Source organism: Eucyclogobius newberryi, unplaced genomic scaffold (assembly GCF_026437365.1).
Source record: "Eucyclogobius newberryi isolate DKJ021-1_F unplaced genomic scaffold, fEucNew1.0.hap1 SCAF_13, whole genome shotgun sequence".
Taxonomy (NCBI): domain Eukaryota; kingdom Metazoa; phylum Chordata; class Actinopteri; order Gobiiformes; family Gobiidae; genus Eucyclogobius; species Eucyclogobius newberryi.
Window position 1 is genome coordinate 31286477 of NW_027315757.1, and position 22421 is coordinate 31308897.

The 22421-nt window shown below is 44.7% G+C and overlaps 2 protein-coding genes across 4 annotated transcripts; one reads left to right on the forward strand and one right to left on the reverse strand.

The window, feature by feature from the left end:
• On the reverse strand, positions 1 to 15532 carry smarca4a (SWI/SNF related BAF chromatin remodeling complex subunit ATPase 4a). 3 transcript variants are annotated; one of them, XM_072443501.1, is made up of 34 exons: positions 15413 to 15532; positions 14032 to 14259; positions 13649 to 13781; positions 12501 to 12944; positions 12006 to 12104; positions 11476 to 11725; positions 10729 to 10855; positions 10488 to 10661; positions 10224 to 10397; positions 9513 to 9680; positions 9391 to 9441; positions 9176 to 9306; positions 8807 to 8864; positions 8633 to 8742; positions 7274 to 7421; positions 6828 to 6991; positions 6590 to 6656; positions 6072 to 6182; positions 5751 to 5993; positions 5484 to 5597; positions 5264 to 5371; positions 5097 to 5183; positions 4838 to 4884; positions 4325 to 4491; positions 4014 to 4177; positions 3613 to 3840; positions 3406 to 3483; positions 2879 to 3097; positions 2442 to 2695; positions 2061 to 2166; positions 1670 to 1771; positions 1458 to 1590; positions 1239 to 1378; positions 1 to 548 (listed from the first exon to the last, which is right to left on the reverse strand). In XM_072443501.1, the coding sequence occupies exons 2-34, from the start codon at positions 14215 to 14217 to the stop codon at positions 516 to 518; spliced, it is 4818 nt and encodes a 1605-aa protein (XP_072299602.1). In that variant the 5' UTR covers positions 14218 to 14259; positions 15413 to 15532; the 3' UTR covers positions 1 to 515. The 3 variants fall into 3 exon arrangements, with proteins under 3 accessions (XP_072299602.1, XP_072299601.1, XP_072299600.1); XM_072443500.1 differs by having other exon boundaries at positions 8633 to 8739; positions 8801 to 8864; XM_072443499.1 differs by having other exon boundaries at positions 3406 to 3840.
• Positions 15533 to 16147: 615 nt separating this feature from the next.
• LOC140358817 (galactosylceramide sulfotransferase) lies at positions 16148 to 22066 on the forward strand. Its single transcript, XM_072443866.1, is given in 6 exon segments — positions 16148 to 16176; positions 21020 to 21109; positions 21280 to 21475; positions 21477 to 21774; positions 21777 to 21984; positions 21986 to 22066. Coding segments are annotated over 6 exon segments (879 nt in total). The 3' UTR covers positions 22044 to 22066.
• Positions 22067 to 22421: the final 355 nt, after the last annotated feature.

Sequence of the window (22421 nt, forward strand, 5' to 3'; positions counted from 1 at the left end):
TTTATTATGAGATGCCTTTATTGTGAAATTTGAGTCCAGTGACAGCAACACGAGGTAACGGCTTTGTCCCTCCCTCCCCATTTACCAACCTGAAGGGGAGGGGGTTTGCTGGTGGGACGAGCCCAGACCCATTGAGAAAGTCTTTTAAATTAGAGACACTAATAATGAAGACACATCCAGACAATCATGCATTCAGAAAAGTACTTCTGGTCCCAAATATGAGGAAAAATACCACTTAAAAAAACCCACAATCAGTCTACAATAGACTTCAACATGTTGCACTTAAACAAAAGACACTACTATTCATACAGGAAAATGCATTAAATATGGGAATGGGTGCTTCATATCTTAGTTTAATGGGTTTTAATTAATGCTATACTTTATGAGAATACGTCAGTCTCAAATGAGCCTCAAAATGAGCTCTTCTAGGTAAAACTAAGACCTGCGGTTTCTAAGTAAAATATATAAATCACAGTCGAAGGGCAAGAGGGATGTGTGTGGAATCTGGGGAGGGCTCAGTCCTCCTCACTGCCACTGCCGGAGCGATCCTGGAGGCAACACACACAAGCACTGATTATACACCAGGCAGAGAGAAGGATCCCTTTAGAATGTACCAACTGTTTTTCTTTTTGATTTGATATAAGTTGTTTCATCATTTTACCTTTTGAGACACGTTTCTATGTTTGTGAATTTTGTTCATCGACAATGGCAATAAACATTTTCTGATTCGGATTCTACTTTTGGCAGCAGTAAAAAAACAACCACAAAAGAAATGAACCAATCGACATGGACTGGCCTCAAATAACAACGGATATTTATAAGATGGAAAAATGTACCTTCTCAGTTAAATGTGCTGTATATTATTTTTACTGTCTTCAAAATGAAAAAAGTTCATACATTTTATTCACTTCCTAAGTGTTTCTTAACAACTAGCATACTAAAAGCACTACTTCTCGGGAAAATAAACATATACAAATATACAATTAGGTGTAAACGGCTCACTGCAGTCTCATTTTCACTTAAAGAGCTGCTTTTACAATATATGCATGTACTGGGTCAAAACAGATTTAACTTTATGACAAGAATATTTGGTACAGCCCCAATATATATTTACCAGATACGGGTGTAACTGGGATAATCGCCCATATACTCTGTACCAGTTACACTTGCCGTTTCCCCTCTGTGTCTCTATAAATAAAGAAAAGTAAAGCTTGAGATCAGCAGCAGAATGCGCTCACCTCCTCCTGCTCGTCCTCGCTGTCGTCGTCGCTCACCACAGGTTTGGCCCGGGACCCTCGGCTTTTCCTCTTTTGGCCTTTCCCCCCTTTGTCGCCCTTCTCTTTCCGGCTCAGTTTAATCTTCACCTTCACCGATCGAGCTGGGGACACAAACAAAACAATGTTGTCAGAAAAAAAGAAACACTTCTTTAAGTCTGAATGAGCGGCGAGTATTCTTACATTCAGACTCTGAGCCTTCGTCCATCTCCTCCTCCTCTTCATCACTATCTTCTCCTTCGCTCTCCTCCTCCTTCTCGATCTTCTGCCTCACACTGGTGAACACAGATTGCAGCACAATGGAGTCCTCGTAGATCTGAAAAGATTAAGACCCAGTTGTTGACACATTGTTCACTGGACCAAGCCTAGAAGCGGGGACGGGACAGATGACTGACCAGAGAGCCCTCCAGGTTAAAGGTTTGTGCGTTTTGACATAGCAGCATCACATCTTTCTCCAGGTCGTTGAGGCCACGATATTTGTGGCTACGGATCCTCTCCTGAAGAACAAGGGAAGCAGAGGTTTGGACTAAGACAAACGTTAAAACGGGTTTGATGTTAGTTATATTAATTCAAATGACCTTGACAAGTATTGAATGAAATAAATTGTGCTGGTGGAAATAGTTACCCATAAACTACGGTCCTTGAGTAGGATTATTGGACTGATCTGATGTGCTTCTACAGGTGCTAAATACTATTATACTGACCCACTACAATGTCAGTGCAAGTTTGTACATTTAAAAAACAAGTTACACATTTTGCGGCGTTTAAATCATTTCATGCACGTACCTTAATCTTTCTGAAGTCCACGGGTTTGCGTATGAGCTCATAATACTCCGGCAGTTCCTTTCGAGAGGGAAGCTGGATAAAGACTTCACTCAGTTGTCGGCCATTGCTGCAAACAGAAACATGACCAATTATTGACTGACGTGACTCAAGTTTTTGTTCTCTCTTTCTCTCTTTGTCGGAGCTTACGTTAAGCTTTAACCAACTTTTATACAAAACCATTTCATCCTGAGGTAGTAGAAGCATATGGTTTGGAAAGTTCAAATTAACCATTTTTAGTGCGTTTTGTTTTCCATGTTCTTGAACGCCACATTTTATTTTAAATCAGAACCGAATCGAAAATAGTGATAGCAAAAAAGCACAAACATGAGACGCTCTACCCACCCGTCCTTATACTTAATCACGGCATCCACGATTTTCTTCATCTTCTTGGTGAGCGAGGGCGGGTTCGGGGACAGTTTCTCGGCTGGAGGGCGGCCACGTTTCTTGGCCTTCTTTCCGTCCTCGTCCTTGTCCCTCCCCCGGCTGGAGCTGCTCGGGGTGGACAAACCATCGTCTCGGTCCCTTTTGCGTTTCCGGGTTGGCTTCTTGTGACGCACCTCTTCTTCAAGGTCCTCCAGGTTGCCGTCCTCTATGGCCTGGGGGGTTAGTTATGTTTTAACTGCATTTCACGTGCTGCGACTAAACATGATAAAACCATGCATCATAATCAACATGACACCAGATTAAAGCCCAAGTTCAAAAAAGGCAAATTTTTGAGTTTCCCTTCAAATATTAGAGGGCAAGTTGAGAAAGTGTACACTAGTTGAGAGCAAAAGTACCTTGAGCCACTGTTTCTCGGTGAGCGAGTCGCTGTAGTCCACCTCTTTGCGTTGGCGTGACCCTCGTCCAAACATCTTCTCCTCCTCTTCCTCACAGGTCAGCCTCTCCACCTCGGCATCGTCCTTCAGGATCCAGCCGGGCATGTCATCCTCTTCCATCAGACGGGGCTTTCTCTTGGGGTTACGTGCGTCCTCACGCCGTCGATCCAGGTCCATACGCTGAAACAAGTTATTAAAAGCTATTATGGAAATGTTTGTCATGTTGTACAACTATTGAGTAATAAAAATGGAAACAGGGAACACCAACTCTTTGCACAGGACATAGCGGCATAATCACATTCACAGATGCATCAGTTATTGTATACACTTAATATCAGTCATGATTCATATTAATCCTTCACATGCCAGGCTAACTACCGGCGATGCACACTGTACAGGGCCATGACAGTGTCTACATGATTTAATCTATTGTTTCAACTCAGGTCAGTAACTAAGGTGGAATTCTGTAACTAAAACAATTCACTAACCATAAATTGTTCAAACTCCTCTTCGCTTCTGGCAATCATCTGATTGACTGTCTCATCATCGGGAACTTCATCCTCCTCCTGCAAAGAAGAAGAACAATTATAAATGACCAGGTTCAACGTCTGATTGTCTGTCTTTTTTTTTTTTGATGCTGGAAGAACTTTAATGAAGATTCTATTATCATTCTTCAAAAATAAATGAGCCCTGACCTCATCCTGTTCTTCATGCTCCAGGATGGCCTGTAGAAAGGCTCTCCTCTCAAATCCTGAGGACTTCTGGTCAAACATGCCGGCCTGGATGACCTTCTGATCCACATTCAGCTTGTACTTGGCAGCTGCCAGGATCTTCTCCTCCACACTGTTGACTGTGCACAGACGAAGCACGCGCACCTCATTCTGCTGCCCGATACGATGTGCTCGGTCCTGGGCCTGCAAGTCCTAGAGAAGCAAGCAGGAAAGCCCATCATTATAGGAACCAACAACCGATGTAAAGTCTGTGAAATGGCAGTCATGTACAAGATTTGTGGAGGTACCACTGCTTCTATTGTAATCCAGTCGTATGCATTATTCAAGGTTCCTAGTATTTGTCACATTTGAGTGTCATTGCTGACCTGATGAGGGTTCCAGTCACTGTCGAAGATGATGACAGTGTCAGCGGACTGCAAGTTCAGCCCCAGACCTCCTGCTCTAGTACTGAGTAAGAAAATAAAGTACTCTGAGGCAGGGTCATTGAAAGATTGCAGCAGCAGCCCACGGTCCTCTGCCTTAGTTGTACCTAAAATAGAAACACCAATTACAGAGACAATAATAGTTATTGCTTGATTCATTGATATATTGGTAAATATGCGGACAATCAAATTTACAGACACATATCCCTACCACCTATCCCTGATATTTCAAAGGTTGCAGAGGAGTATGTTACCGTCCAGACGCAGGTATTTGAAGCTGCGAAATGCAAAGTAGTCCTCCATGATGTTCATGAGAGAGGTCATCTGACAGAAGAGCAGCACTTTGTGGTCTGTGGCCCTGAGTTTAGGCAGGATCCTGTCCAGAAGTTCAAACTTTCCTGAGGAGCGGTACAGTTCCGATCTGCAAAGATCAACAGCACTTTAAGGATATTATGGTCATTGCCATGTTGCAAGCATCAGTACAAAAATGGGAATGATTTCTTCATAATCATAATGTTGCAGTCTGTATTTCATGTTTTATAACTTCAAACAAACAAAAACATATTAAACAAAATAGTTTTTATCTGTAAATACAAATATATATGTTAATGTGTGTGTTGATAATGGTCTTATAAAGACAACGAAAGGGCTGGGCATGTGTGCGTATGCAGCACACAATAACAACACAACATTCATTCATAAATTCATGTATGTGGTCCAAATATGGATCAAAATAAAGCCTCCACTTATGTTGTATTCATACATACCCAGTTACAACGCCGTTCGAGAAGCCAAGATGTTCAGAGAAGGACTCCTGCGAGGCAAAAAATAAATATGAATAAAAGATTCTTTTGAACAGCCACAACACACTGGTCTATTGTGTTATTTGTCTAAGGACACGGGATGCTGGGACATTTGCCAAGTCCCTATGAACATCGTTTAATCTGTTTTTTCACTGCCGACCCTCGAGGCAACTGCTGTTGTGATTTTGGGCATTACAAAAATAAATTGAATTGGTCTGCGTACCTCAATGTGCTGGAACATGAAGGGGTGGTTACATATCTTCCTCAGCTGCATAATGGTGTTCATCAGAGTCTTCGTACCACCTTTACCCTGGAATGAAACATATCAGCTATTATTTAAACAAACATTATCCCTGCGTTCTGCTGTGCAAAGCACAGTTCACCCTGTACCTTCTTGTCCTTCTCTGATCCGTCTGTGAGAAGCACCCCTTTGGCCTGCATGTGTCTGTACAGAACCCTCTGGAGAGCAGACATGTCGCACTTGATCACATACTCCACCTACAGGAACAACCACAAAATACAGGTAACTATAGGCATCAATCCATAGTAGATAAATAGTAATTGGGGGAAAATTAAGCATGATATAAATGGTAATATAAAGTGTTCTAACCTTCTCCGGCAGCTGAGCCTCCACCTCCTTCTTGAGTCTTCTCAAGAGGAAAGGCCTGAGAACTTTGTGAAGACGGCGAATGATCAGAATGGTCTCCTCTTCATTTAGGTCCACCTAACATGAGAAACAGGTCAAACAAATGATCTCATTTAGACGATCACTTAATCAAAATGTACAAACATCACACAGTATCAGATGGACAATGCTGTGGCAAAGGGTGCAAAATGTATATACAGACACTTAAGGTATATTATCAGCATGTCTGACCTTCTCTCCAGTCATGGCGAAGGGGGCATTGAACCACTGCTCAAAGGTGGTGCAGCTTTTGAAGATGGTGGGGAGCAGGAAGTTGAGCAGTGCCCAGAGCTCAGGCAGCTTGTTTTGGAGTGGCGTCCCGGTCAAGAGCACACGTCGGGGGGCTAGGTAGTGAGTATTCAACACCTGAGTCAGCTTACAGTGGTGGTTCTTCATTCTATGGCCCTCGTCCACAATCATGTACTTCCAACGAAGCTGAGGAGCAGTCAGCAGATCAGTCACAAACATGTCGGACAGTGTAGACAATACCATTTTTGGAGTGGATTTCCTTACTTTAGCTAGCACTTGTTTGTCTTTGATGATGTATTCGTATGTCGTGAGCAGCACATTAAACTTGCCACTGCGCAGAATGGGAAGAAAGGCACGTCGAGCAGCTGGGGACCCCTGGAAGGAAAGAATCCAGAACAAAATCATTCAACTACATCTTGGGGAATGCCATTTTAGCTCAGATTTGATGACGCGACAAGAGAGGAAAGGCAAGACGCTTAACCCCTATCACAACATTTTCTCTTATGATACCTAGGGACGAATTCAGACATGGCTTAGAAAGTAACACCAGACGTGTAGTTTGACGTTTCAAAACAACGACACAGAAAAATACATTTGTTGTGAGGCCAACATTTTTTAATCTCATCATCTCGTGGAACCAAATTCATGTCTTGTCCCATACCTAATGATTAAAATGTTGGGCCAACTGGTAGTGTAAGTATCAAGGGGAGGCATTTGGGACATATCTTGTTGTTCCTCTCATGGTGCACACATCTTGCTTGATTTAACAGATGAATACTGACCTTGTATGAAATCTTGACAACTGATGGTGCCCACTTATCAAACTCCAGCACCCAGTTTGATAGAGTTCTGAAAACACAAGACATGCTTGAGACCGTGTCCTTCAGTACAATGTTTTTGGGGCCTTAGGTTGACACGCAGAGCACTCAAAACACACGTTCCCAAGTCTCCATATTGATGCAGTAAAGTTTGAGACGGGGACGGTAGGAGCAGAGAGCATTGTATGAGGTTTGAACTCACGACAGAGGCACGATGACGAGGAAGGGGCCGTTAATGCGCTTGAGCTCCATGAGGTAAGTGACGAGTCCGATGGTCTGGATGGTCTTGCCCAGGCCCATCTCGTCAGCCAGGATGCCATTGAGGTTGTTGTTGTAAAGAGACACGAGCCACTCCAGACCTTTGATCTGTGAACACAATGAGCAAATAATGTTTGGAAAGAATGTAAAAATTATAAGTTATGATTGTCTCTAGTGTTAAAGTTTGTGTTGAGGGCCATAGTTTTTTTTTTTTTTTAAATGGCACCTTAAAAATGGTCTATTTGTTGTCATCTGGACTACCATTAAACATTTTTTTTAAAACACCGTCCTACATCTTCCCAGGTGGAAATCACTTTTTGGTTAGCAGTCCTTTTGGCACTTCCATAATATTACCGTTTTGTGGTTAGTACAGATGGCTAGTTTGTGTACCTGGTATTGTTTGAGCTGCCCGTTGACCATTAGAGAGGACTGTTTATCCACCCTCTCAGTGACAGCGTGGGCCACAGCGTAGTACGACTGCAGCCCTCTGTTGAAGGCCTGGCTGCCGTACTCGTCATCCACATCCTGCTTGGCGTTTCTGGAGAGAACAAAACGGGAAGCATTTATCAGAAAGGTACAGAACAAAGCATTTTGAACACTTAGTAGAATAACCCTGAAATCAAACTGGTTTTACGGTTTCCCAAAGCAGGGTTAAATAAACACAACTCTGTTAAGTCTAACTCTCTAGCTCCCAGGTCACTAATAGGAGGACTCCGGACCGGATCCCGACCCAAGCACCGTCTAATCTGGACCTGAACCTCTGATACGAAACTTTAGAGTGAACCACGTAAGCCCCTCATTCATGGAGAACAAGCAGTGCAGCCTCCCTGTGTTAGGGATGGGGGTTTGTGTCTCCTTGGTTTCCCCTCTCAGACGAGGAGGAAGGCAGACACAGGAAAGCCAGTCAGGGTCCATGTGATGTTCTGATCAGAGCAAAAGCAGAATTCTGCTCCTGTATCTCATGTCAGCTTTAGATTTGGCCTCAAATCAACTTTGAAATGAGCAATAAAACAATTTCAATTTATTTAATATGACAATTTGATACAACATAGAATTACTTTGTAAATCGTAAAAAATACCTTGGCACAAAAATATATATTATAATATAAAAGTGGCAGAAACAGTTCTGACTTGTGGAAATTTTCTCAAACAAGACCTAGGTGAAAGTTTATTAGAGACCACTATTGCTATGATAACTGGGTTAAAAGGCATAAAATCTGGTCTGGAGCACGTTTTATACTGCCAACCCAGAGTTTAGCCCCAGTCTGCTCCTGCAGAAGGGCTCAGATAGGATACACTTAAATTTGAATTACCGTACTTAAAAAGTATTGATTTATAATTTGAATTTATTATTTTACCCAAATGACTAACAACCATGACTTTTTACCAACCTATGCACTAAAATGTGTGGATTTACACTTAAAAATAAGGGAGTGTTTGCAGAGCCGCGGCGCGCGGCCGAAACTGCTATGTTATTTTTGTGCCGGCCGCGCGCTGCGGCTCCTGAAACGGCGCCGCTATTTGACCGCGTTTTAGACCGCGCCGGGTTAAGGTTAGCCATGAGGCTATAAGGGAAATGCCGCAGCCTAAAAATAAACTCAATAAGATGCACCGTAAATTGTTCTTATATCAGTAAAAAATTTCATTTCTAAATTTACACAAATTGCTCTCCTTAGAACTCTTTTCAATTCAAGATTGAGTTCACATTTACGCCCCAGTTAGCCTTGGTTCAGAAATATAGCAACTTACTCAATAATATGTTGAGCATCAGCTTCATTCACTTCGTCAGTCTCCGGGTTAGGGATCTTCTTCTTGTCATCTGATGAAGCTGTAGAGGGCTGGGGCTCCTCCTCTTCCTCCTAATACATAAAAAGACAAGTTCAAACCAAGACAAAATATATTTGGTCCATTTATAACTGTTACCTCTTCTTCACCATCTGAACTGCTGTCTTCACTGTCCGATCGAGGAGCTACTTCATATCTGTAAGTAAAGTATTTGAAAAGGTTAGACGGATTCACCAACAAACTTGTATTCAATAATATATATATATATATATATATATATATATATATATATATATATATATATATATATATATATATATATATATATATATATATATATATATATATATATATATATATATATATATATATATATATATATAGGAGTTATTAATCTATTACAAAGGTGACAGAGTTGAGTAAAAAAGCTGGCCAACATATTGCTGTAAAAACATAGGCAATTCACTTTGTAGTTAAAACTCAAATTTAAATATGAAGATTACGGACCCTGGGTTCATCTCGAGCCATGTCTCCAGCTGACCAGACTTGGGAGCGTCCAGTCCAGTCAGAATTTTTCCACTGTCCACATGAATCACCTTCACTGGAAGGTCGCTCATCTGGCTGGTCTCATCCAACGGCTGGAACACAAACAAAACGTGTTAGTTATGCAAATACAGTTTCTTCCATTTTGGTTCGATTCAACCTTATCATAAAACAAACACCTCTCCATCAGGTCCCAAAGCAGCAACGCCCCCTTCTGTGGGCTCAGGCTTCTGCAAACCAAACAGGTTCATGAAATTAAATCTACATCACACAGAAAATTATCTGAAATTAAAGCTCATACCTTCTTTTTCTTCTTTTTCTTCCTTTCTTTGAGAGCCTGTGCAGCCTTGTGAGCCCGTACCAGCTCTGTGAGATTAGCCACATACTCGTCTGTTTGCTGCAGCAAGTAGGCCAAGCGCTTGTCCTTCTTCTGGTCAATAAGTTTACGGTAGCCTTCTTCATCTTCAGCCTGGGCAAAATAATGACAGTTGATACAGTTGTGGAGGATGGACACACTTTTAGTTACCTAAATTGGCAATTGTGTGTTTTTGCTGTGAGGAGAGTGTGTCAAATGCTGTGCCAACGTGCGGCCATAATATTAAAATAAACAAAGAGCTTTCCGAGAGCTCAGAATGAGAAGACCTAGCAAACAGAAATATAATATTGAAAATGCTGTGATTGAAGCAGGTTTTTGATGCAGGAACAACCTTAGCTATATCTATCTATCTATCTATAAATGAGCCAGTTTTGTATATGTACCCTTAAAATCAATTGATATAAAATCCTTTACAGAAGTGTCTCTTGTCTGAAAGCATAAATAATAAGCTACGGTATACAAAGCTACAAGTTATCAGTTTAATAATATGCAGATAGTGTATTTAAATTCCCTCGGGCAGCTACTGTTTTAGTCTGTCAGAGCAAAAGAAGTGTGAAAAATGAGAAGCATTGTGACTATACTACTGTATATTCTGGAGCTAAAAGGGAGGAGTTTCCACATTCACTGGTGACTTACCATCAGCCTCCGCATTCTCTCCTTCTCAATGCGTTCGTTCTCTTTTTTCTGCTCACGCTCAGTGTTGGCGTGGTAGGTAGCGACAGCTTTTGTGGCCTTCTGGAGCTTGGCAGTGATGGAGCGATGGTACTCCTTGAAGTCCTTGGCATGTTGAAGGATGCTGTTGAGGTATTCCTAGAGACAGGTCATGTGAAATTTAAATTTAGCTAATCTAAATCAAGTTTTAAAAAGGCAGAGAGAAAATCAAGTGGTGTGTTTACATACTTGGTGTTTCTGTCTGCGTTTGCGCTCCTGCTCAATTTTCTGCTGTTTCTCCAGCTTCTCTGTGATTCGAGCCTCACGTAAAGATTGGCGTTTGCTGCGTTTGTAAGCCTTGGCATTGAGGGCAGTTTCCAAAGAGGTGTCCCGGCGCATGCAAACCACCACTTCTTGTCTCAACTTTGAAAGACAAAAAAAATGTACAATCTCATGTATTTTTTTCAAGGGAAAAATGTTAACCGCTTACCTGTCTCTGGAAATTGAGCAGCCGGAGAGCCTTGAGTTCTATAGTTGCCTTAGTGCGAATGTCTCCGGCCAGAGACCCAGGCAGGTTCTCCAGCTCCTGAATACGATGAGTTATTCGTGCCTGAAGCCTGTGAAAACAATGTACAACGCATACTGAGAGACAGTTCTCATATCTAATAACTAAAGAGACATATTAGCATGTGATTGAAACAAAGAGCTTTCCGAGAGCTCAGAATGAGAAGACCTAGCAAACAGAAATATAATATTGTAAATGTTGTGATTGAAGCAGGTTTTTGATGCAGGAACAACCGTAGCTATATCTATCTGTATATGTACCCTTAAAATCAATTGATATAAAATCCTTTACAGAAGTGGCTCTTGTCTGAAAGCATAAATAATAACTTGCAGCTTTGTATACCTTAGCTTATCAGTTTAATAATATGCAGATAGTGTATTTAAATTCCCTCGGGCAGCTACTGTTTTGGTCGGTCAGAGCAAAAGTGTGAAAAATGAGAAGCATTGTGACTATAAGGAGAGGGAAAACACAACGCTGCACTTAACCCGTCTGGGCTGTTGTAATGATAGGATACCTCAATATGAACAGCTTGAATGCACTGCCAAATCTCATCCTTTACTCTACCTTTGGATTTCCTTCAGAATCAATTGAGCATCTAATCCACTTTCTCATTTGTGCCCACCTCAACACCCATCTAGTCAAATACATTGATAAAGATGAATTTCTCCTCACCTGTATTCCCTCTCCTGAAGGATCTCAACTGGGTCCAGCCCACGAGGCTTCTGGATGGGGGTGATGCGACTCTGCTTCATCATCATAGGAGGGGGCTGGGCAGGCTGCCCTGGAGACTGGGTCTGAGGAGGTATCACCGGTGAGGCAGCTGGAGGCACTGAAGGTGGCGCAGGAGAGGGCCGGCCTGTTGGTTGGGGAGGAATCATCTTCTGAGGGCCACTAGAGGGGGCAGCAGCATTCACCATGGGGCCTATGAATACAAAACACAAGCAGTGTCAAAAAAAACATTGGGGGTATTCCATGAGATTCCATCATTCACCGGAAACATGCACAAATCGCAGTTTAAGCCTCAAGCCTGAATTAGGTTGGTCAGATAAGGCTTATTTCTTTCATGAAACGACTTGAGGCTTAAGCGGGAGATGGAGCTAAATTCAGCCCCGGATTTCAGAATACGCTTGAACATGTTAAGCGACTTGGATGAAACACCCCAAAAGATGAGTCACGGGATCATAATAAAATAAGAAGCATACCTTCAGGCCATGATTTAGGAGGTCCATTGGTTGGTTGACCAGGCATTCCTGGAGGTACTCCAGCAGGTCCAGGGGGAGCCATATTAGGCCCAACCACACCTGAATACAGAAATGAGAATGGTGCATTAAACTGTATGCAAGAAGGAGAGGAGAACTACTCTAAAATGTAAGGTCAACTGGATAAAACGGGAGAAGAGAACGCTAGGAAGTCTAGTCAGACTTAAGGCTCATAAACAACTATTGCAGGGGTGGAACTGACAGTGGGATTAAACTCCCAGATATTGTTATGAAAAAATGAATGAAAAACCTAAAATACATCAACATTTATGAAATTGCACCTGATTTATTAATAATTTTCCTCGGGAATACACCCAGAGACATGACTGGCAGTAGTTTGGTGTGGCTCTTTACAGGAGCATGGTTGAACGTTTTGGCCCAGTTTGCCAACTCAATTTATAAAAAAACAAAACAATAGTCATTCTATAGGTGGTTTACCGTGTGGTCGGTTGTAGTTTCCTTGAGGCAGTGCTGGTCCTGCCCCTGGTGCCCCCCCAGGGACAGCAGAGGGGGGCATGTTGGGCATGGGTCTCTTCCCTTGCACTGCCATCTGCAGGTGATCTGGGAGAGGCTGGCTGCGCGCCAACATCTTGTATGCCATGATCTGAGCCCTGAGTTGGTGCAGCTGGTTCTGGTTGAAGGGAGTGGGTCCCCCTGCACCACCCGGTCCTGCACCAGGTCCAGCTGGCCCCCCTGGACCAGGAGGACCAGGAGGACCAACACGGTTGGGCTGTGCCATCGCCTGGTTGGGGTCCCCATTGGCCTCCATCGGGCCAGCCACAGAGCCAGGGGGGGCACCAGGCATCATAGGCCCAGAGGGAGGGCCATTAGATGGGACAGGGCTGGGGGCATGCTCTGAGCCACCCAATGGTGAGGGGTAACCTGTGACAGGAAAGCATGTACAGTCAAGCATGTTCACAGAGTGTTGCAGTCCTGAAAGTTGAGCTCCATAAAAGCTGCCACTATAATAGTGTTCTCAGTCACAGAACACAAAAGAACAATACAAAAGCAGCAGTGATTCAAACTTGGATAATAACAACTTATTTTCTTTTCAACCGAAAATGTATTAGAATTAGATAATTGTCAAACTGCATCTTTACTTGCTCACTTTATATTTGCCAATATTTCTTGGATTAAAGATTTTTGTTTATGCTACGTTTAGGGCTGAATAATCATCAAAAATAAATGTATATCATCTTATGAAACACATTTACAACTAGGCCCGTCATATTAATGACTATATTGACTGATGAAATTAACAATATTTGGGCTTGGTGAACAGACAAACTAAAGTCTAATCACAGGCAAGAGCTCGACCAATATGTTTGCTTGTTTTTTCATAGCCGATATAGTTAGGTGGATATGTAGGGCAGACGAACTACAAACTACAACAGCCAATACAATGCTCTACATAATAAAAATACAATACGGAAAATAATAAATACTAATTATTTTAAGACATTCACAACTCCTCTTCACAGACAGAATCACAATTACGTGTTTACTGGATATTTATCCAAAAATGTATTTAACAGACTACAAGAAACATTACTTTTCAACCGATCAAATCAAATACCAAACCTTACCTTGAGAATGTTGGTCCATGGGACTTGGAGGTGGTCCCATACCAGGATGTGAACCTGGCCTCATCCCCATGCCTTTCATCTGATTATAGCGGGGATCGTCAGGCATCCCCTTGTCGTGCATGGGCTCCATGGGCTATAGAACACACAAATAAAACACTATTATGAAAAACAAATTACAATATAATAAAAGCTAAAAGATCTCTAACTCTAAGGGCATGGTAATCTATTACAACTTGAATTAAGTGAATCAAAGATATCTTAATTCATGGCATCAATATTTGAGACAATTTAGTGCAGTATTTCTTCTCCCAATAATTAATTGGAGACAGTACATTTTAATTTTAAAGTTGAATTCTTCTATCCAGAGTGTTTCTAAACAGTACCTTATGCATCTGGTGCATGTTTTCCTGAGAATATCCAGTGGGTCCCTGAGAGGGGTGTGGAGGTCCCGGACTGGGTCCCATCATGCTGTGGGCTGAACCCGGAGACGGGCCTCCTGGAGACGGCCCTGGGCCCGGGGAGGGACCGGGCCGAGGGGTCCCTCCCATAGGGGGGTCAGGAGTGGACATGTCTCAGGGGGATCTGGGGGTGTGCTGCACCAGCAAAATCCACTGGAAGAGAGATTTTAGTAGTTTAGTAAAAAATATATACAATATATATTTTGTTGCCAACTATGGGAACACTACAGGTCTGCTACAGGTCAGGTACTGCTGCGATTTGGTGGCATCCCATCATCATTAATCCTACAGTAATTGAGATGGATCCACGTAAAATGTCTATTGTTATTAAGCATTAAAACACACACACACACACACACACACACACACACACATCCACGCACATAAAGCAGCTATTTGCCAAACAAAAACCCCAAAAAATAACCTTTAATAATTGAGAGAAAAATATCTGGCATTTGAATAAATAGCAGAGGCAAAAATGTACTAAAGGTGTTCTTATCAATTATGGATCATTTCCAACAATAAATGCAAGACACCAAACACAATCAAACATTGACAAACATCTTGCTATGAATAAACAATACTGTACTTCTTAAATATATCATGTTCATGCTCTCAGGGCCTGTTCACACACAAAGCTCCAAAGTTGCCGCATATCAACAAAGCTGAAGCTAAACACTGGATTCAGCATTTCAGCATTAAGAGTTAAAGTTATTAAATCTTAGTCAAAGTAGCTTTGGTTGTCTTAGCTTGGCAGTATACATAGATCGCTAATCTTAGCGTGTCCTTACAAATCAAAAGCTTACATTTCCAGTCATATATTTGATCTCAAACTATTTCAGTCGTTCCATTGAAAATCGGTTTGTTTCTCACTTGTGTTTAAGACATAACTAGGTATATTCAGACAAAGTGCCCCTACAACCACTGCCATAACACAACAACAACACTAACCACTGTTGACTGGGTTAGCATGCTAGCTTTAGCTTAGCCGACCATGCTCTTTGAGGCCAATTACACAGATCAGACAGACGAGGAAATATATTTGGAGAAGTGTAAATGTCGAGCACATTAATCTGTGGAGTTGATTGATCCAAGGCGCCTTCCGTACACTTGGCTCCGCTCTGAGCACATTTACAAAAACTATTTTCATTCATTGCGCTGAGCCGCGCCGCGGCAGCGCCGCTCAATGTCGCTCTCATCTTTTCGCAAACCAACTAAAACACTAAATATTCTCCGAAAGACAAAGGCGTACACAAACAGACAAGTAACCACCCTAACAAAAGTCATCAAAGTTGAGTTTACTCACACAAGCGCCCAAATGTGATGTTTGAAAACTCGCCGGTCGCAGTGTCTAGATTTTCCTCCCAGAAACAAAGACCGAGTCTGTGGGTTTTTCCGTCTCCCGTCTCTCCGCGACAGGCCTCTGCGGCTCCGCAGCGCCCCCTACAGGCGCGCAGGCGCACAGGCCGTGGGGGAGGGGAGCCCAAACACCACTCATGTTTACAATGATCTACACAGAGAACAGACAGATCATACGACTCATTATAGGCGCATTTCAGATTAGAGGATCAAATTATGATGAAAAATGTTGATGATAATGGGCTAAGCAAAATTTATGAAAATGAAATAGCGCCCTTAACTGGTTGGGTAACCCTTTGCAGCAAAATTTACCATTGGCCCTCTTTTTCTTCAGAATTGTTTTAACATAGGGTTTTTGAGAATAAACTGGGTCAAACCACAGTATCTGAGCTTCAGGGAAATATGCCCAGATCACAATGCCCCAGTTCTTACCCCCGCCGGAATGGCCCATTATTCCTTAAATAAGATTTAGACTCTATATTCATCTCCTCAGAGGCAGTAGCTTTTAAGCAAAGCTAGCAAAGGTTGGCCAAGACGTTTGTTACTACTGGCACAAATGTGGGCATCCAGCATAACATTTATCAATGGAATTCTTAAAGCCTCCTCTCATCATTCTGCACAAACAACACTACTCTCAAACCTTGAGAGTTTGTCATATATTGCTGTGTATTTTAACTTGGCTATGAAGCTGAAAGGCAACATTTATGACCAGTACAGGGCCCGATCTACCGGTCGATCTCAGAGGCAGTGAGGCTGTTTTTACTTTATAGTCTGACATTACAAGTGAGAGCTCTACAGCAGCACGAGTGGATCGAGAGATACAATCAGCATTATTATTATCATTATCATTATTTCAGCAAGAACACCACTGTGGGCTCGACTCAAGGCAAGAAGCAGGAGGAGGAGAGAGGAGAGAGTCAAGGCAAGAAGCAGGAGGAGAGAGAGTCAAGGCAAGAAGCAGGAGGAGGAGGGAGGAGAGAGAGTCAAGGCAAGAAGCAGGAGGAGAGAGGAGAGAGTCAAGGCAAGAAGCAGGAGGAGAGAGAGTCAAGGCAAGAAGCAGGAGGAGGAGGGAGGAGAGAGAGTCAAGGCAAGAAGCAGGAGGAGAGAGGAGAGAGTCAAGGCAAGAAGCAGGAGGAGAGAGAGTCAAGGCAAGAAGCAGGAGGAGGAGGGAGGAGAGAGAGTCAAGGCAAGAAGCAGGAGGAGGAGAGAGGAGAGAGTCAAGGCAAGAAGCAGGAGGAGGAGGGAGGAGAGAGAGTCAAGGCAAGAAGCAGGAGGAGGAGAGAGGAGAGAGAGTCAAGGCAAGAAGCAGGAGGAGGAGAGAGGAGAGAGTCAAGGCAAGAAGCAGGAGGAGGAGAGAGTCAAGGCAAGAAGCAGGAGGAGGGAGGAGGAGAGAGAGTCAAGGCAAGAAGCAGGAGGAGGAGGGAGGAGAGAGAGTCAAGGCAAGAAGCAGGAGGAGAGAGGAGAGAGAGTCAAGGCAAGAAGCAGGAGGAGGAGGGAGGAGAGAGAGTCAAGGCAAGAAGCAGGAGGAGGAGGGAGGAGAGAGAGTCAAGGCAAGAAGCAGGAGGAGAGAGGAGAGAGTCAAGGCAAGAAGCAGGAGGAGAGAGAGTCAAGGCAAGAAGCAGGAGGAGGAGGGAGGAGAGAGAGTCAAGGCAAGAAGCAGGAGGAGAGAGGAGAGAGAGTCAAGGCAAGAAGCAGGAGGAGGAGGGAGGAGAGAGAGTCAAGGCAAGAAGCAGGAGGAGGAGAGAGGAGAGAGAGTCAAGGCAAGAAGCAGGAGGAGGAGAGAGGAGAGAGTCAAGGCAAGAAGCAGGAGGAGGAGAGAGTCAAGGCAAGAAGCAGGAGGAGGGAGGAGGAGAGAGAGTCAAGGCAAGAAGCAGGAGGAGGAGGGAGGAGAGAGAGTCAAGGCAAGAAGCAGGAGGAGAGAGGAGAGAGAGTCAAGGCAAGAAGCAGGAGGAGGAGGGAGGAGAGAGAGTCAAGGCAAGAAGCAGGAGGAGGAGAGAGGAGAGAGAGTCAAGGCAAGAAGCAGGAGGAGGAGGGAGGAGAGAGGAGAGAGTCAAGGCAAGAAGCAGGAGGAGGAGAGAGGAGAGAGAGTCAAGGCAAGAAGCAGGAGAGAGGAGAGAGAGTCAAGGAAAGAAGCAGGTGGAGGAGGGAGGAGAGAGGAGAGAGTCAAGGCAAGAAGCAGGAGGAGGAGGGAGGAGAGAGAGTCAAGGCAAGAAGCAGGAGGATGAGAGAGGAGAGAGAGTCAAGGCAAGAAGCAGGAGGAGGAGGGAGGAGAGAGGAGAGAGTCAAGGCAAGAAGCAGGAGGAGGAGGGAGGAGAGAGAGTCAAGGCAAGAAGCAGGAGGAGGAGGGAGGAGAGAGAGTCAAGGCAAGAAGCAGGAGGATGAGAGAGGAGAGAGAGTCAAGGCAAGAAGCAGGAGGAGGAGGGAGGAGAGAGGAGAGAGTCAATGCAAGAAGCAGGAGGAGGAGAGATGAGAGAGAGTCAAGGCAAGAAGCAGGAGGAGGAGGGAGGAGAGAGGAGAGAGTCAAGGCAAGAAGCAGGAGGAGGAGAGAGGGGAGAGAGTCAAGGCAAGAAGCAGGAGGAGGAGGGAGGAGAGAGAGTCAAGGCAAGAAGCAGGAGGAGGAGAGAGGAGAGAGAGTCAAGGCAAGAAGCAGGAGGAGGAGGGAGGAGAGAGGAGAGAGTCAAGGCAAGAAGCAGGAGGAGGAGAGAGGAGAGAGAGTCAAGGCAAGAAGCAGGAGAGAGGAGACAGAGTCAAGGAAAGAAGCAGGTGGAGGAGGGAGGAGAGAGGAGAGAGTCAAGGCAAGAAGCAGGAGGAGGAGGGAGGAGAGAGAGTCAAGGCAAGAAGCAGGAGGATGAGAGAGGAGAGAGAGTCAAGGCAAGAAGCAGGAGGAGAGAGGAGAGAGAGTCAAGGCAAGAAGCAGGAGGAGGAGGGAGGAGAGAGAGTCAAGGCAAGAAGCAGGAGGAGGAGGGAGGAGAGAGAGTCAAGGCAAGAAGCAGGAGGAGAGAGGAGAGAGTCAAGGCAAGAAGCAGGAGGAGAGAGAGTCAAGGCAAGAAGCAGGAGGAGGAGGGAGGAGAGAGAGTCAAGGCAAGAAGCAGGAGGAGAGAGGAGAGAGAGTCAAGGCAAGAAGCAGGAGGAGGAGGGAGGAGAGAGAGTCAAGGCAAGAAGCAGGAGGAGGAGAGAGGAGAGAGAGTCAAGGCAAGAAGCAGGAGGAGGAGAGAGGAGAGAGTCAAGGCAAGAAGCAGGAGGAGGAGAGAGTCAAGGCAAGAAGCAGGAGGAGGGAGGAGGAGAGAGAGTCAAGGCAAGAAGCAGGAGGAGGAGGGAGGAGAGAGAGTCAAGGCAAGAAGCAGGAGGAGAGAGGAGAGAGAGTCAAGGCAAGAAGCAGGAGGAGGAGGGAGGAGAGAGAGTCAAGGCAAGAAGCAGGAGGAGGAGAGAGGAGAGAGAGTCAAGGCAAGAAGCAGGAGGAGGAGGGAGGAGAGAGGAGAGAGTCAAGGCAAGAAGCAGGAGGAGGAGAGAGGAGAGAGAGTCAAGGCAAGAAGCAGGAGAGAGGAGAGAGAGTCAAGGAAAGAAGCAGGTGGAGGAGGGAGGAGAGAGGAGAGAGTCAAGGCAAGAAGCAGGAGGAGGAGGGAGGAGAGAGAGTCAAGGCAAGAAGCAGGAGGAGGAGGGAGGAGAGAGAGTCAAGGCAAGAAGCAGGAGGAGGAGAGAGGAGAGAGAGTCAAGGCAAGAAGCAGGAGGAGGAGGGAGGAGAGAGGAGAGAGTCAAGGCAAGAAGCAGGAGGAGGAGAGAGGAGAGAGAGTCAAGGCAAGAAGCAGGAGAGAGGAGAGAGAGTCAAGGAAAGAAGCAGGTGGAGGAGGGAGGAGAGAGGAGAGAGTCAAGGCAAGAAGCAGGAGGAGGAGGGAGGAGAGAGAGTCAAGGCAAGAAGCAGGAGGATGAGAGAGGAGAGAGAGTCAAGGCAAGAAGCAGGAGGAGGAGGGAGGAGAGAGGAGAGAGTCAAGGCAAGAAGCAGGAGGAGGAGGGAGGAGAGAGAGTCAAGGCAAGAAGCAGGAGGAGGAGGGAGGAGAGAGAGTCAAGGCAAGAAGCAGGAGGATGAGAGAGGAGAGAGAGTCAAGGCAAGAAGCAGGAGGAGGAGGGAGGAGAGAGGAGAGAGTCAATGCAAGAAGCAGGAGGAGGAGAGATGAGAGAGAGTCAAGGCAAGAAGCAGGAGGAGAGAAAGTCAAGGCAAGAAGCAGGAGGAGGGAGGAGGAGAGAGAGTCAAGGCAAGAAGCAGGAGGAGGAGGGAGGAGAGAGAGTCAAGGCAAGAAGCAGGAGGAGAGAGGAGAGAGAGTCAAGGCAAGAAGCAGGAGGAGGAGGGAGGAGAGAGAGTCAAGGCAAGAAGCAGGAGGAGGAGAGAGGAGAGAGAGTCAAGGCAAGAAGCAGGAGGAGGAGAGAGGAGAGAGTCAAGGCAAGAAGCAGGAGGAGGAGAGAGTCAAGGCAAGAAGCAGGAGGAGGGAGGAGGAGAGAGAGTCAAGGCAAGAAGCAGGAGGAGGAGGGAGGAGAGAGAGTCAAGGCAAGAAGCAGGAGGAGGAGGGAGGAGAGAGAGTCAAGGCAAGAAGCAGGAGGAGGAGAGAGGAGAGAGAGTCAAGGCAAGAAGCAGGAGGAGGAGGGAGGAGAGAGGAGAGAGTCAAGGCAAGAAGCAGGAGGAGGAGGGAGGAGAGAGAGTCAAGGCAAGAAGCAGGAGGAGGAGAGAGGAGAGAGAGTCAAGGCAAGAAGCAGGAGGAGGAGGGAGGAGAGAGGAGAGAGTCAAGGCAAGAAGCAGGAGGAGGAGAGAGGAGAGAGGAGAGAGTCAAGGCAAGAAGCAAGAGGAGGAGGGAGGAGAGAGAGTCAAGGCAAGAAGCAGGAGGATGAGAGAGGAGAGAGAGTCAAGGCAAGAAGCAGGAGGAGGAGGGAGGAGAGAGGAGAGAGTCAAGGCAAGAAGCAGGAGGAGGAGGGAGGAGAGAGAGTCAAGGCAAGAAGCAGGAGGAGGAGGGAGGAGAGAGAGTCAAGGCAAGAAGCAGGAGGAGGAGGGAGGAGAGAGAGTCAAGGCAAGAAGCAGGAGGATGAGAGAGGAGAGAGAGTCAAGGCAAGAAGCAGGAGGAGGAGGGAGGAGAGAGAGTCAAGGCAAGAAGCAGAATTTTATTTTCAAAAAACTTAGCTGTATTAAATGGTCCAGTTAATATGATAAACAATATTAGGCTTTTAATGAATAATGGTTAAACAAAAATAAAAACCTGACAATTAAAATAATACTAAATCTTCGGGCTTTGTTAAATATATTACGTGTGGGCCCTCAGGTGTGACATAGTGACCTGCATTAAATGCCTAATTTAACATCTTGGTTGGATATGTTTAATTGGCCCATGTGCTGATTGGCCTGTGTCAATGATTATCTTCTCAAGCTGAGCTCACAAACCTGATGGTTTCTTAAAGCCGCTGTTTAGAGGCTCAAGCAGCAACTGCAGACAGTAACACAGAAAAGAACAGCATAGTTAATGAATAAGTTAATTCTATAGGTTTATGCTAAGTCTTATTTTGTTGTGTGTAGCTCTCGTAGTTTGAAGTTCCGTATGGGAGAGAAGGATGCTTCTGCTTTTGCTTTTCCTCGTCACGGCTACTACTTCAACTACCCTGACAAGTATATTACCAAGTCACTACTTTTGAATTTATTATTTCAATCACTTGTAACTTAGAATTTTGGCCATAAAAATAAACCCAGGACTTTCATTGTATTAATTTAAAAAACAAAATGTAACAATCTTGTAAATGGCCAGAAATGAAAACATCCTATTAATGAACTACTTTCAGATTCCAGTTTGAATCTGTGGAGGAATTACTCAGTGGCTCTGGACAGTTTGACATCCTCTCCTCCTCCCTTTGCTTTGACCTCTCCGAGCTGAAAAACGTCATACCCTCTGATCCGATCTTCATCACCATCCTGCCAGATGCGGGGCACACTTTTGAGTCCATTTTTGCCTATTACTTCTCTTCTATCCTAGCCTTCACTTAGGGCCAAAAGGACTAATAGCAACAAAACTGCCCTGTCAGTCTTCTTGGACTCTCCTGAGATGTTTTGGGACCCAAAGGTTCCGCACAATGGATTGGCAAAAAATCCAATGACTTTTGACCTTGGCCTTAACAATCAGGTTTGATCCTCGTGGCCAGTGGACCTGGCTTTGCTTGAGGAGACCTTCAGCTTGGTTGTGATAGCAGAACATTTTGATGAATCACTTATCCTGTTGGGTGCACTATTGAACTTAGAATTGGAGGAACTCGCCTATTTTTGCTTAAATAGCCGGGCAACAGTATGGGGTGGCAAAGGTTGCAGAGGGAGGTAAAACTGCTGAGAGTGTCTACAGAAATAATTAGACAAAAATGCTTTGCCAGAAGAGGAGTTCCACCTGAAGAGCTGGAGGATTTGGTGAGACCTTGGCAAACCAACTCGCTCACTATTTTAGGAAATGAGGTGCACTCAAACCTGACAAAACAGGAACAAGGCTTCTGTTTGAGAACATCAGTATCACGCTCACTTGTACTACCAGCAGTATGGACGAGATATGAACGCGGGCTGAAATAAATGTGATGATTTTCTGATCTTACATATAGCTCACAAAATGTCAGGTCCTGGTCTCACAAATGTCAACCTCAAATTGACAAAAACAGCACACATCACGAGGACGTGTTTAAGGAGAGGTTTTTAAACACCAATGACACCAGTGGACTGTAAACTCAATGCTGCATATTGTATCAATTATGCACGGTTGCAGTGAAGTTAACCGAAATGGACCAATGCAGTCACCTGGTTTCAGATCAATGACAACATGTTAGTACCGTCATAGTGATTCAAAATTAAATGTATAATTCGAATAGTAAAAGTCCTGAAATGTAGCATGTAACAGAAAGCTGAAACCCATGAATACAAAAAGTCCAACAACTTAGTGGTAAGACTT

Excerpts from the sequence above, each read along its gene's own strand:
- smarca4a (XM_072443499.1), bottom strand. The coding sequence starts at position 14,217 with ATGTCCACTCCTGACCCCCCTATGGGAGGGACCCCTCGGCCCGGTCCC. Across the intron at positions 1,591-1,669 it reads TTAACCTGGAGGGCTCTCTG|ATCTACGAGGACTCCATTGT; the intron begins GTCAGTCATCTG and ends TAATCTTTTCAG. Across the intron at positions 1,379-1,457 it reads CGAAGGCTCAGAGTCTGAAT|CTCGATCGGTGAAGGTGAAG; the intron begins GTAAGAATACTC and ends TTGTGTCCCCAG.